The sequence below is a fragment of the Silene latifolia genome, chromosome Y (genome assembly GCF_048544455.1).
Source record: "Silene latifolia isolate original U9 population chromosome Y, ASM4854445v1, whole genome shotgun sequence".
NCBI classification, from domain to species: Eukaryota; Viridiplantae; Streptophyta; class Magnoliopsida; order Caryophyllales; family Caryophyllaceae; genus Silene; species Silene latifolia.
Genome location: NC_133538.1, coordinates 161,312,029 through 161,327,811, shown reverse-complemented (window position 1 = coordinate 161,327,811; position 15,783 = coordinate 161,312,029). Strand labels below are relative to the sequence as shown.

The following is a 15,783-nucleotide window of genomic DNA, read 5'->3' as shown; positions in this document are numbered from 1 at the left end:
GTCGGGATAAAACACCCTTGCACCGTCATGCTGCATCCAGCCGGTTGTAGATGTATGTAGTAAATCAATCAGGTAAGGCAATTATTTCATGCCTGATTGGTCCTGTTATTTACCGTATCCGGTGATGGTTACCAACTCGTTAGGCATAGTGAAGTGCAAAAAGATTAAAAAATATGTAAATAAGGGGTCTGATATACAATAGAGTAGCCCTCAATCCTTAATATTTATGCATAGAACATTTATCATGTATAATTGTTCAGGATTAAAAAATAAGTGAAATTGGGTTAGTTGCATATATATAGACATGGATTGCACATAGGACATGTGAAGCACGTAATTTTTCAGATAGCACGTCAGGTTGAAACACTGATAGTAAAGATATAGTTTTTACCTAATTCAGGGCTGATATAGATTCTTATACATGAAATAATTTCAAATGTGTTACATTCCAGGATCTTGGGATCATTTCCCCTTCTAATGTTTGGAGCCTGTATGCTCCTTGTCCGACGATTGAGTCAAATAAGTAACGGCCTTTCCATGTAGGGGCAAGCTTGCCTGCTGATTTTTCTTTTTTGTTTGGAAAGACTTTTCGTAGGACAAGGTCTCCTTCCCTAAAGACTCTAATCCTGACATTTTTGTTGTAAGTTCTGGCTACTGCTTGTTGATATGATGCCATCCTAATTTTGGCAGCGTCTCTTAGATCTTCTATCAGGACCAGGCTGTCTTGCATTAGGCTGCTGTTTGCTTCGACATTGTTCAAGCTATATCTTGATATTGGTACCCGGACCTCTGCAGGGATGACAGCTTCACAGCCATAAACCAAGGAGTAGGGTGTTTGGCCTGTTGATGTCTTTGGAGTTATCCTATATGCCCATAGCACTAATGGAAGTTCTTCAGCCCATCTGCCTCGTCTTCTCTTCAGTTTCTTCTTTAAGCAGCTTATGACTACCTTGTTACTAGATTCAACCTGGCCATTAGCTTTTGGATATCTAGGGGTTGATGTGACCAGGTTAATATTCCATTCTTGGCAAAATGCTTTAGTCTTTTTCCCCACAAACTGGGTTCCCTTGTCACATACTATCTCTGATGGGACTCCATATCTGCAAATAATATTCGTCCTGATGAAGGATATTACTTCTTTTTCGGTTACCTGCTGAAAGAGTCAGCTTCGATCCATTTGGAGAAGTAATCAGTCATAGCCAACATGAATACTTTCTGTCCTGGAGCTACAGGCAGCTTCCCTATAATATCCATGCCCCACTTCATGAATGACCAGGGTGTAGAAATTGAGTAAAGAAGTTCGGATGGCTGATGTATTATTGGTGCATGAACTTGACAGGCTTCGCATTTTGAACAGTATTCCAAGCAATTAGCGCTCAGTGTTGGCCAGTAGTAGCCTGTCCTGAGTATTTTACTTGCCAGGCTCTTTCCTCCTTTATAGTTGCCACAGTGTCCATCGTGTATTTCTTGGAGTACTTGTTTAGCTTCATCTTCTTCTAAGCATCTCAAATATGGTCCGGCCTACGGTCTCTTAAATAAAGTGTTATTGATAATAGCATAGGTTGAAGCTCTGACCTTAAATGCCCTTGCTTCATGCCTTCCCTGAGGTAATATTCCTTGGAGGAACCAATCATAATAAGGTTTGGTCCAAGAATTATTATCTCGATTGACAGGGTTAACCTGTTCGGTTTTACTGATAGCTGGCTCTAATAAATGAAGAATTGGTATTTTGTTAAAAACTGCAGGGGTAAAATTTGAACCTAGGCTGGCCAAAGCATCAGCCTGCGTGTTCAGGTCTCTTGGTATTTGATCTATATCAAATAAAGCAAATTTAGCGGTAAGGTTTTTTTGCATATTCTAAATACGAAATCATTTTTGCATCCTTAGCCGTATAAATTCCCTTTATTTGATTAGCAATTAGAAGTGAATCAGTTTTTACCTTTAGGTTTTGAACACCGAGGTCTAGACATACCTTAAAGCCTGCTATCAGGGCTTCATATTCTGCTTCATTGTTGGTAGCTTTGAATTCATAGCTTATAACCTGAGCTATCACGTCTCCCTGTGACGATTTAAGCACTAATCCTAACCATGTCCCCCTGGCATTGGATGCCCCATCTATGAACAAAGTCCATTCTTGGTCTAGGGTTTTATTTTCTAATTGGTTAACCTCTTTTTTCAAGTCAAGTTCCAGGTTAGGGCTGAAATCAGCCACAAAGTCAGCTAAGGCCTGCGATTTAATCGTTGTCCTGGGTTCAAAGGAAATATCATATGTCCTGAGTTGAACCGACCATTTGGCCATCCTACCTGATAATTCAGGCTTACGAAGGACAACTTTTATGGGTAAGTTGGTCCTGACTATGATGGGGTGGCACTCAAAATAAGGACGTAATTTAGCACATGACATAATTAAGGCTAAAACATATTTTTCAAGTAATCCATACCTCATTTCAGCATCCAGCAGACTTTTACTTACATAATAAACAGGATGTTGCTGGCCTTCTTGTTCCTTTACCAGATCGCTTACGCGTGTCGTGATGATAGGTATAGGTATCTTGTGAGAGGTTCCCCTTTCTCTGGTTTAGCCTGTAAGGGTGGAGATGATAGATACGATTTTAAGTCTTGAAAGACTGCTTCATGCTCAGATGTCCAATGGAACTGTTTATTTTTTCTGAGTAGGTTGTAAAATGTCTTACACCTTTCAGAGGATCTTGATATAAACCGGTTCAGGGCAGCTACCCGGCCTGTCAATTTCTGAATATCCTTGACAGACTTGGGTGACTGAAGTTCCAGGATAGCTTTTATCTGCTCCGGACTAGCCTTTATGCCTCTTTTTGTCACCATGTAACCAAGAAACTTACCTGCTGATACGTGCATTTTATATAGTCTTTTGAAGTCTCTTATGCATGTATTTCTATGCGATTCTCGTGGTTCTATACTACGAAATGTCCCGAATATTCTACTTTGGTTTGTTTTGCTTTATTTGCAGGAATGGACCTGAAAGTAGCGGAATTAAACCTTTTATCGTCCGTTTTGCTTGAATTAAGGAGATGAGTGGATTTGGAGCGGAAATGCTGATGCCTTGGGGCGCGTAAAGTCCTTTCGGAAGCTAAATCGGCAGGTCAAAGCTGAAACTAACGATGCAATCAGCTGGCTGAGTCAAAATTACTCGATTGAAGGCTTTTGTTGCTCGATCGAGTATTTTGGAGAGGAAAAGACCTCGATCGAGTGAAATCATTGCTCGATCGAAGTGTGCTTTTTAAGAGTTTCTCGATCGAGTTGCTTGTTTACTCGATCGAGAGGTTTTGCCATGAATGTGTTCGATCGAGTAATTATCTAATGGGCTCGGGCTTCTTTAGTTTAATTTTGTTTTCTAGGTTTAATAATTATCTTTCCTATAAATAGGAAAGACGACATGAGATTTTGGGGGGACTTCATACATTACTTTTCGATTACTTACTACTGAACGCTGCTTTTCTCTCTTTTTCCGGAATCTAATATGTAATTCTCTCTTTACTCTCTCTTTAATTTGCGATGTTTACTATTTCTTTATCTTTCGCTCTTGTTCTATTTACTATTATGCATAGCTAAATCTCCTGCTAGGATTTAGGGGATTCAAGGAATTATTGTTAGTTGCTAATTAGGTTTACAGATCTTTCGTTGCTATCACGTCTCTGTTGTTAATCACTACATTTAGCTGTAAATAGCTGCTTGAATCGATGCATTTAGCTAAATAATCTTGGTAAGCCTTGACCTAGACCGGAAGGTTGGAAGGGGTGAGACCTGCAGTGAACATTAGGATGCTTTAGTGAGGGCAGAAGCTAAGCTAAAAGTATTTTAGGGCGAATTGAGACTGGAAGGAGATATTCATTGCTCCTTAGACCGATACAATTGACCGATCTGTGACCTTAGCTGCAACTATCTGACATTCATTAATGACCCGACAATCCTAGTTCTCTCTCTCTCTGTTGATAATCTCTCTTGCTATCTTCTCTCGCTTTAATCTTATTTAGTTTAGCTTAAACAAATCAAACCCCCAACTGTGACCTTAGACAGACCGAATAGACACGTAGATAGTGACCGCCTCCCTGTGAAGATCGACCCTACTTACCGCTGACTTCTGTTAGTAGTACTTAGGTAATTTTTTTTGGTACTGAAATGACGGTATCACCTGCAGAGACTCCAAAGTGGCATTTTGCGGGGTTGAGCTTCATGTTGTATTTTTCCAATATTTGGAATGCTACTTCCAAATGCTTCAAATGATCTTCAACATTTTTAGACATTACTACCATGTCATCAATATAGACTTCCATGATATCACCTATTTGATCCTTGAACATCATGTTGACCAGGCGCTGGTACGTTGCCCCTGCATTCTTTAGACCGAAAGGCATGGCTGTGTAACAGTATATGCCTCGTTCTGTAATAAATGCAGTACTTTCCTGGTCAGCAGGGTGCATTTTTATTTGGTTGAATCCACTAGAGGCATCCATGAAGCTCAGCATCTCATGCCCTGCTGTGGCATCTAGCATGGCATCAATATGCGGCAAGGGAAATGGATCTTTAGGAAAGGCCTTATTCAGGTCAATGTAATCTACATAGACTCTCCATTTACCGTTCTTTTTCTGCACAACAACCACATTAGCTAGCCATTTAGGGTACATTACTTCCATGATCATTCCCATATCTAGAGTTTTTCCACTTCCTCGTTGATTATTGCATTTCTTTTAGGTGCAAATTTTCGTCTTTTCTGTTGCACAGGCTTAAAAGATTGATCAATGTTAAATTTGTGTGTAATTACATCAGCAATAATTCCAGTCATATCAAAATGAGACCAACAAACCAAGATGATTTATTCTTAAGGAATTTTACCAGTTCTGGCCTTACACAATCTGGGGCGTCAGATCCTATTAGAACATACTTGTCAGGATACTCAGGGTCTAGGTTTACCTGATCTGTTTCCATTCTGGGAGGTGCTATGTAAGTACTCCTGACAGGGTACGGTAATTGCTATGCAAGAGACTTACCTGCTTTGGAAGGTTTTAATACGGCTATATAGCATTCTTGGGTTGTCTTGTGTTCTCCTTTGATTGTGGCTATGCCCCAATCCGTTGGTACTTTGATACACTGAAGGTAGGTTGACGGCACTGCTTTAACATTGTGGATCCAGGGCCTACCCAAGATTGCATTGTTTGATGACAAGCAATCCAGGACTCTAAATTTCTCATAGGATGAGACTCCTTCAACATAACTTGGAAGATGAATTTATCCTAAAGTGCTTCTGGTTTCTCCGCTGAACCCTACCAAAACGCTGGATTTTTGGTAATTTGATTTTCATCAATTTTCATGGCTTTCAGTACATCAAGCATGATTAGGTTCACCGAGCTGCCTCCATCTACTAGGATCCTCCTTACTGCAGTGGTTCCAATCTGCATAAAAATTACTAGGCCATCATGATGAACATCAGGAATTCCTACCAGGTCACAATCACTGAAAGTGATTGTTGGGACATGATCTGGTTTACAAGGTGGTGTAATCCTTGGCGTCCTGGTTATCTTTTTTGCTGCTGAACTGGTTAGGCCGCAAATTTCTGATCCACCAGATATGAATTTTACTTCATAGATTGGGGGTGGTGGAGGAAGGATTCAATCCTGTTTAAGCTCCTGGTTCTCTTTGCCCTGGTCTGCATTTCTGCCTTTCGGCTTGATCAAGTGCTTTACATATCCGGATTTCAATAGATAAGCCACTTCTTTTCTCAAGGTGAAGCAATCGTCCGTTGTATGTCCAATATCCATGTGGAATTCGCACCATTTGGAGTTGTCTCTCCTTGGGTTGGGATTTTCCACCTTCCCGGGCCATCTGACTACTAGTCCCATGTTGTCAAGCATCTGGATCAATCCTGCAATATCAACACTAAAGTTATGCTCAAAAATAGGCGGAAAAACATTAGCGTTACCTTGATACTCATGTGCCAGGCTGACTTCTGAATGGTCTGGCCTGGAATACAGAGTAGGTCTGTAATTGTTTCCTTTGTTGCTCTTCATATTGCTCTTTTCATAGTCTTTTGGTCCACTGGATGATCCGACTTTGTAGCTCTTGTCTTCTTCCAACCTGATATATGCAAGAGTCTTGGCCTGGACATCTTCGAAGGTATGGCAGGGATACTTAGTGAGTTCATTGTGTTGGAGCTTGTATCCTCCACAGTTAGTGTGATAACATATATAAATCTCTTATAGGTTCACAAGGGTATACTTAGTATTTTATCAGTTGATTAATGTTTATTAATAACGTTTGGCTTGCTAGAAGTTTGACGTTATTATCATACTGATGGCGGTGATCAACTGGTCCCTATAAGTCACACCTAAAGGATGTGTTTGAGAGATGTGATTATATGAAAATGTAATCACATTGATACCTTATATGACTAAAAGGTTAGTCCATGTATTTGACTAAACAGTTAGTCAATGTGATGATGAGACGATTATTTAATGCAATTAAATAATATCAGCTGAGACCAATTAATTGTTAATTCGTAAAATTGAATATAAATTGTTATATTTAATTAATGTATATAATGTTAGCTTAAACGAATTAAGATGTTAATTCGTAATTAAACGTAAACGGTTATATTTAATAAGAAAATTATAAATATGCGATATTTATAGTTAATGTATATATATATATATATATATATATATATATATATATAAAACTGGGTTGAAACGCTGTGGATGCGCCACGTGTCAACCCAGCATTAAATACAATTATTAATTACAGCTGAACATTAAATATAAACATAATAAATGCTGTATAAATCTCAGCAAAATATATTATAATTTAATAAATTTTATTATAAAATTAAATTAAATAATTAGGGTGATTTGATTCTAAATTTATTAAAAAATTATTTTGATATAAATTCTAAAACGTAAATAATTACGTTCACTGCGAAAAATGCTTCAAATTGAGTATAATTTTCATTATATTTATTGAAATATTTTTTATTTGTAGAAATGATTAAAGTGAGTGTCTCATAATGTTTTATGTTTACGTAAAAAAGACATTTTGAGAAAGTTATAAAACTTAGTGTGATCCCGTGAATTTTCACAAACACTAAGTTATAAAACTTAGTGTGATCCCGTGAATTTTCAAAAAGACATTTTTGAGAAAGTTATAAAACTTTATATCTATATATAAAGTTGGGTTGCAACAATGTAGATTAGACATGTAGCATGCAAAAGAAAATAAATAATTGGAAATTGGAAATAATATAGTACTTTGAAATATAGTAGGTACACAAATTAGTAACTTACTGTAGTATGTAAAGGAAAATGATAAATTGACTAGAAATGAAATGAGGTGTACTAAATTACTACGCACATTCCCAATGTATAATTTATCTTCCGATACTCCGTATGAGACTACGAGTATACTATTATGTGCAATATTTTGTTTCAATGTAATGTCAACAAACAATGTTCAACGCACATTTTCCCAATTTTTCATTCAAAAGAGTGGTAGACTCATCATTGAATTGTAACTCATATCTTTTTATTGACTACCTTCTCTTCATCCACTTATTTACCCTATAAATTTATTTCTCTCATCAGATTTGAGTCACATCCTTCTTTTTCTCTTTATTTTAAGAAGATTTGCAAAAAGCTTCAAATAAAAACTTAGCATTTACAGTAGTCACATTGATCATTTCCTAAATGTTAAATGTTTTTTATCATTGATTTGAGTATCATCGTCTAAGATCAAGATGATCCATTAAAGAACTTCATCGAACCCGGCCTCGCTCCTGGCAAAATGGCTGCCAAATGCATCGGAAATGATAACCCTTTATTTCAAGGAGAAAACTGAAATTGGTCATACTTCCCATGAAAAACAAATACTATAAAACTTCAGTTGTTCAATGAATAGCAAAGTGGAATCACACATTCACACATATATGGTGATATTATTAGGTTCAAGTGCAAGATCAACTATGAGTTCAAGATCAACATATATATGATGTTTAAATGCTCATCGCAATTTTACAAGTGGAGTACAAAAGTAGTGTGTTATACAAATATGTTGAAGTTTCAATGGTTTTTTTCAAAATGTCATTTCGCGCTTTCAAATAGTTGAATTTCCAAATATTAAGAAGTTTACTCAATATGTAATGTTAAATTGGTAAAAATTTTATGTCATAACTGGCGATAAATTGTCTTCATAGAAACTATGGAGAAAATAAAATACTCCCTTCATTCAAATGAATTTCATATATTTTATATTTATATGTGAAGTATATTTTAACAAAATTATAAAATTCATTTGAAAAGAGAGAGTACAGGAGTCAAAATAAGTTAAATAGAGGTGTTTATGCGTAATAAGTTAAATAGTGGTGAGAACCCGATGATTTAATAGAGTGTTTGTGAGAATTTTTATGAGGCTTGGTGTCAACATCTCTTTTTACGTAAACATAAAGCTGTTGAATCGACACCAAGCCTCATAAAAATTCTCATAAACCCGTGAATTTCACGGGTCACAAACCTAGGTAGAATCCCGTAATAAGTTAAATGTGAGATTTTGATAGCTTTAAATAGTGTGATAACGAGTATGTATGTACACAGTGATCGCGAGTGCATTTAAATAAACAAAACAAAAGTAATGATTATAAAATAATATAGAATTATAAACGACATGAAAAAGTAGAAAAAGTGTTATATTTTTCTTTAATATCTTCAATTAAAATATGTATACGTCGAGTATAAATATTGATCATGACTAGCTAAATATTACTTTTAGTTAAATATTTTATATGGCATCTTCTAAATACTTTGAAGTTAAACCTCAAAATATATTATTTAAGAAAGTTTAACCTATTTTATTTACAGGTAAACTCTTAAACATCATTTATATATAGTTGTTTAAAAATACAAAAGGTGCAATTCTTATAGATATGTTTGACACATAACACGTGTAAGACACAATGAAAACATTTGAATAAGTTGAGTTTGAACTATATATGTTTGATACATTAATATCACACGTTATAAATAAAAACAAAAAATTATATAAAATTGTATTCACATTATTTTGAACAAATATTAATTGATTTGGAACATAAAGTATAGTGAAATGATATAATTTGAGAACTTAATGTTGATTGTTGCATTATTCGAATAAATTTTATTTTAATTAATATGATATTTGATCAGTCATAAAATAATTTATAAACATTGATCATACATAATTAATTATCACTTATTAGTTTTAATTAAAACGGTATGTATTTTATTTTAAAACATTGAAGTTAAACCTAAAAAATTAAATTTGAGAAAAATTGATTTATTTTTATTTATAGTTAAAAATATTAAAGGTCATATACAAATTTTGTTATTTTTCTTTTATTATAATAAATAAATTTTTAAAACAGGCCGCGCGAAGCGCGGGATACTACCTAGTATTATACGAAATTGTCATAATAAATGTTGACAAATCGGTATTAATAAATGGACTACAAACTGTTGTGGACAGACTTATTAATACATGACGACTTTAATGACAATTGATAAATAATACACATTTTATACATTTTTAGAACAACCAAAAATAAGAAGATTTTCTCCTTATTTTTGGTGGTTGGTGAAACCGAAAAAGGAGAAAAAGAGGAAAAAAAATATCTTCCCTTAATTCTCCTCTTGGACGGTTTTAAGAGAGGAAAGGAGAACATATTTTCTTCACTTCCTTTTTGACCTAATTCTCTCATCACAAATCGAAAAGCCCTAAAAATAATTAACAATTTTAGGGATCTCTTTCTAGCAAGAACAAAGGCATTTCTCATAACATTTTGGGTGCAATGATTAGGAGAATATCGATCTCGATATTGTTCTTAAGCCATATTGCTAGGACCAAAGGTTGATTCTAATCTCTACTATTTTTGTTTATGCAATTTCATTTATGACTAGCAATTTCATAATTATAATTTCGTTATAATCCAAATTTCTTGATGAAGTATACCGATATTTCCCACAAGTGGTATCAGAGCATAGGCCACGAAATTATTTTATATAATTTTCATAAATGAATTTAAACAAAAAAACTTTTGAAGAAAAAAAAAACATCTCGGCAGAACCATTTTTTTGCCGAGACCTTTTGTTTTTTTGTTGCTTTGTTTCCATTTAATTTATTGATATTGTTGTTTTAACATGTTAAGATGATAATATGATAAATTTGTAGATGTTTTGATTTAATAAGAATTAAATTAAAATGGAAATGGAAATCGTTTTTATTGATGATGTTCATTTGTTTTTGCTATATAGTTTTGGCATACAAGTTAATTTCATAATGTTCAAATTAATTGTTATGAATCAAATATTCGGATAATCGATTTAATCATGATTTAAATATTCATTTGTAAGAGGTTAAATTGAATCATCTTGTTTGGATCTAAGTTTAAATTAAAAGTTGATGATTATGCCAATATTGTTATAATAGCAACATTAAACAAATTGTTCACATTAAAAGGGATTTATCGTGAAAGAAAAAAAAAAAGTGTTTTTCGGTTTTTTTTCGGCAAAATGCCGCAAGAAAAAAACTTACAAACTGTTTTTGTTTTTTTTTATGGTGTTTATGCCGAGAGCAAGAAAAAAAAGGGTTTTCGTTTTTTTTTGTGAATGCCGAGGGCAATTATAAAAAATAAAAAAATAATTTGTTTGTTTTGGCCAATTATAATTATACATTACATTTATAATGTATGATTGTTTGTTGTGAAAAAATTCACAAATTAAAGACACCAAATTATTTTAAAGAGGTTTAAAATAATGTTGGATTAATTCATATCACTAGTTAATGTGAATTAAGATTGGAATTATTGTGAGTAATTGAGGAATTGTCACATAATTTTGATAATTATAAAATAGGTGGTTCGGATAAATTATTCTACATAATTAAGGAATTATGTCTTGAATGGTTAATTTATAGTTGATGCATTTTTTATTTAGTTGTATGGATTGTTGAATGGTTTAATTTACGTATTTTTGCAATCGGTTGTAATTTTGTATTACCTAGTGTGGCCTTAATTAGTTATTTTTTCGTAATGATGGAAACATAATTTGAATGTAATTTTGAGATCTCGAATCTCCTTTTGGTTTTCTTTAGTATTATGGTTTTGGAATTAGAATGTAAATAGGTTTATTATGTAATTTTTAATTGTAATTTTGAGAAGACTAAAGATGGAGATTGGATTGCTCACTCCCGCTACATGGACCAGGATAGAACATCAAGACAAGCTTCTCGGGTCCTAGGAAGGATTCCAAAGTTGTATTTATGTTCATTTTGGTAGATAGTCCACACTAGGACTTTATTTTGTTTTACGTTTTTCATTCTCGTTGCTTTTCATTTATATGATAATTAGTGCATCATATTCCGCCTAAACCAAACCACCTACTAATATGTATGAAAATTGACTCATATAGTTTGGATGTTAGTTTTCATAGACATACAGATGTCACACATTTTTAAGCCATCATCTTAGTTTATTCATTCTCGCATGCTAGATATTAGTTCACTTAAAATGAATTAAAATTGATGGGATCTTCCTCTAAAACTAAAATTGAGACTAGTCTTTATAAGGGCAAACAACTATGAATCCCTTCTTCGTCGGTAGGCATATAGGACCTTACTCTCCATGTGACCGCTTCTACGTTGGGTAAGTAGTTTGTGTTGACTTATTTTACCTCAACATTATAATCCGAAGAGTTTCTCGTGATTATGATGGACTAAAGATAGAATTTATAGAAATTTATCAACCAAGAATTCTAACAGTAGAATTAGCCAAAAGGTTGGCTTATCAATTTACAGATAATTGAGTCTTGGATCATTTATATAATTCTTGAGGGAGGTCAATTGTATAAATGCTTCAGTCTTCGCTTATAACAGTTTTGCATTAGACTTAAATCATAACGATGAGTATGCTTATTATGTTTTTATTCTTCTTTTCGCAGTGTAGAATTCGTTTTATATTGATAATACTGCTTACAACAAATGGCTGGAAATAACGAAATCTCTATGCGAAGTGCCACACTTTCACGCGAGTCCTGGTTCAAAACTGTCATGGACCACATGAATCAGTCCATGCGACTGAAGAATGACGGGTCCAACTTTGCGGACTGGGAGGCATTATTGCGGAATGCTGTCATTGCTGACGGTAAGCTCAAGTACTTAACTGAGCCAATACCGCCAAACCCAGGCCCCAATGCAAGACCTAACGAGTCACTTGCTTATAGTGACTTCGTCATGGAAGCGGGTGCGATAAAGAACGTACTCATTTTTGCAATGGAAACCAATTTGAAAAGACGCTTCATTGCCCAAGGTGCAAACAAGATTTTCACCACGCTCACTAATGAGTTCTCAAAAGCACCGAGAATCGTTACTTATGAGCATACCTGTCGCTTCTTTGATGCGAAACTCCAGAAGGGCCAACCGGTTAGCCCACACATTCTTAACATGATTGAGAATGTCGAGAAATTGGAGGCACTTGATTGTAAAATCAGTGAGAGCATAGTCATTGACCGTATGCTTCATTCACTTCATGATGGTTTTGCCCTTTTCAGGGCAAATTACTACATGAATGACATGAAGAAAAGTCCTCATGAGCTACACTCACTTCTCGTACAGACCGAGAAGGATATGAAATTGAGTGGAAGTATAAAGCAAGATGTTCTCATGATTTCCAACAAGAATAAGGGTAAGGGCAAAGCTCACGGCGACCTAACTATAGGAAAGCCAAAGTTTAAAAAGTCAGGAAATGGTAAGAGTGGGCCTGGTGAGACTAGTGGCTCACTAGGCAAGGCAAAGAGCAAGGACGGTAACACGTTGAGTGCCACCATTGTTACAAGACTGGGCATTGGAGGAGGAACTGTCCCGTGTACCGTGAGGACATAAAAGTAGGCCGCGTCACTCCTGTTGGTATGTCATCTTATATTCATATGATTAAGATTAACCATGCAAGTTTCGGAACTTGGGTACTTCATACTGGTTGTGGTTCTCATCTGTGTAATCATTTGCGGGGCCTAAAAAACATCAAACCCCTCTCAAAGGTGTTGGAGCTTGTGTCCTCCACAATTAGTGTGATAACATTTATAAATCTCTTATAGGTTTACAGGGGTATATTTAGTATTTTATCAGTTGATTAACGATTAATTAATAACGGTTGGCTTAAAAGAAAGTTTGATGTTATTATCATACTGATGGCGGTGATCAACTGGTACCTAAAAGTCACACCTAAAGGATGTGTTTGGGAGATGTGATTATGGAAGTGTAATCACATTGATGCCTTATATGACTAAAAGGTTAGTCCATGTATTTGACTAACCAGTTAGTCAATGTGATGATGAGACGATTATTTAATACTATTAAATAATATTAGGTGAGACGAATTAACTGTCAATTCGTAAATTAAATATAATATTTTATATTTAATTAATGTATATAATGTTAGCTTAAACGAATTAAGATGTTAATTCGTAATTAAATTTAATCAGTTATATTTAACTAGCTAAATATAAATATGCGATATTTATAGTTAATGTATATATTATGCGATATTGTCATAATAAAATGTTGACAGACCGGTATTAATAAATCGACTACAAACTGTTGTTTGTCGACTTATTAAATACATGTTAACATATTTGACAATTGATAAATATAATACACATTATATGCATGTTTGATAATAACCTAAAATAAGGATATTTTTCTCCTTATTTGTTTTTTTATCACTCGGTCAAAGGTAGAAAAATAGGAAGAAAATATCTTCCTATTTCGGCTCTTCCTTGGACGGTTAAAGAGGAGAAAATGAGATCATTTTTCTCACTTGTCTTTTAACCTAATTTTGCTTAACAACTCTCTCATAAAAAAAACACAAAAACCCTAAAATTAATTAGTGAATTTGGGGATCTCATTCTAGCAAATTGAGAGGCATTTCTCGGAGCATCTTGGGTGCAACAATTAGGAGAATATCAATTCTTTTTTTTTTTTGGGGAAATGTAAGTAATTATCATTAATCAGAAAAGTTATCCCAAGACATCAATATGATTGACCCAAAATAGTTGATGAAGCTATAAGGCTGGGTACCTCATAACTTCTTCACCCAATCAAGTACAGACCTACTAATACACTTTAAATCAAGCAACTGCAACCGAGCTCGAACATCATGCTTCACATTCCGAACAAGCCACACAGGTGTCATTACAACTTTATCTATCCTACAAGTATTACGGTGTTGCCATAAATGATACATGAGACTTGCTAGAATGACCCCCATTATCTTCTTTTTAGTAGCAGAACTAATTCTCCATTTGATCCACCACTGAAAGCAATCCTGTGCAGGCACCAGTACATTGCACCATAGCTGCACCAGCACAAAACACTTTGCACTGAATGCACAACCAAAAAAGAGATGATTGTGATCCTCTGCCATAACTCCACAAACTTCACAACAGTTAGTGTCAAGTATCCCCATCCTTACCAGACGATCCTGAGTAAGTAGCCTATTCTGTGCCACTAACCAGCAGAAGAAAGAATGCTTTGGACATATCCAATTGTTTAAAATCCAAGGAAACCAGGCAACCTTATCAGTGAGGGGTTTCAGAAAGAAATACCCCTTCTGAATTGTGTAAGGCTCACCTGTGGAAAGTAAAAGCTTGAGCTTATTCTTGACCTGGCAAATTTTCCTCCAGGCCCAGCTAGCTCCACTATGAGGTTCATAATCCATCCAGTTAGCAGATTTGATATAGACTGCATGCACCCAACGAACCCACAAATGATCAGTTTTTTGTTACACCCACCAGACATATGTTCTTATAGTGGCAATATTCCAAGTATAGAGGTCCCTGAAACCAAGACCCCCCTGCTTCTTAGGTCTACAAATCTTCTCCCAAGCAACCAGGGCAGGGTTCTCCTTGGGATCCTTACCATACCAAAGATACTGCCTGCATATCTTTTCAATTGCATCAATGACAGTCTTAGGCAAGATAAATATGCGAGCCCAATAACAGTGCAATGTGCTAAGAACAGACTGGATCAGCACAACTCTTCCTGCGTAAGAAAGCTTTCTAGACCCCAGGGCTCTGATTTTAGCCACCACATTCTCAATCAGACAGTTGCAGTCCATTATAGACAAACGTTTAGGGGTGACATAAACACCTAAATATACGAAAGGACCGCACTTCTCTTCATTCCAAAGAACTCCGCTCAATCTTCGGACTAGACTAGCGGGGACTCCATTAGTATAGAAGTTGGACTTACCACTATTCATCACCAACCCAGTAGCCTTAGAGAAATAGTTGAAGGCTTTAAGCAACAGATCAATAGAAGCTCTCTCACCCTTGCAAAACATGATAAGATCATCAGCAAAGCAAAGGTGAGTAAGATTAATCCTCTTACATAAAGGGTGATGCCTGAACTTTTTATGTTTTTGAACAATCATCAAAACTCTACTAAAAGGTGAGAATATCAATTCGATATTGTTCTTAGGCCATATTTTCTAGGACCGAAGGTTGATTCTTAATCTCATTCTTTTTGTTTATGTAAATTCGTTTATGACAAGTTTTCATTATTATAATTTCGTTATAATCCTAAAATTTATAGAGGAAGTATACCGACATTTCCCACAAGTGGTATCAGAGCCAAGTTACGAAATTATTTTGTATGAATTTCATAAATGAATTTGAATAAAAAAAAATGAAGAATAAAAAAAAAAAAAAAATTCGGCCGTGAGTTTTTTTTATTTTTGCC

The 15,783-nt window shown here is 34.9% G+C and overlaps 1 protein-coding gene across 1 annotated transcript; it reads right to left on the bottom strand.

Moving 5' to 3' along the window:
* Window positions 1-14,122: 14,122 nt before the first annotated feature.
* On the bottom strand, window positions 14,123-15,385 carry LOC141629297 (uncharacterized). Its single transcript, XM_074442320.1, has 2 exons — window positions 14,887-15,385; window positions 14,123-14,784 (listed from the first exon to the last, which is right to left on the bottom strand). Exons 1-2 carry the CDS (start codon window positions 15,383-15,385, stop codon window positions 14,123-14,125), a joined length of 1,161 nt encoding a protein of 386 aa, XP_074298421.1.
* Between the last annotated feature and the right edge of the window lie 398 nt (window positions 15,386-15,783).

Excerpts from the sequence above, each read along its gene's own strand:
- LOC141629297 (XM_074442320.1), bottom strand. The coding sequence starts at position 15,385 with ATGTTTTGCAAGGGTGAGAGAGCTTCTATTGATCTGTTGCTTAAAGCC. Across the intron at positions 14,785-14,886 it reads TAAGAAGCAGGGGGGTCTTG|TCTATATCAAATCTGCTAAC; the intron begins GTTTCAGGGACC and ends GGGTGCATGCAG.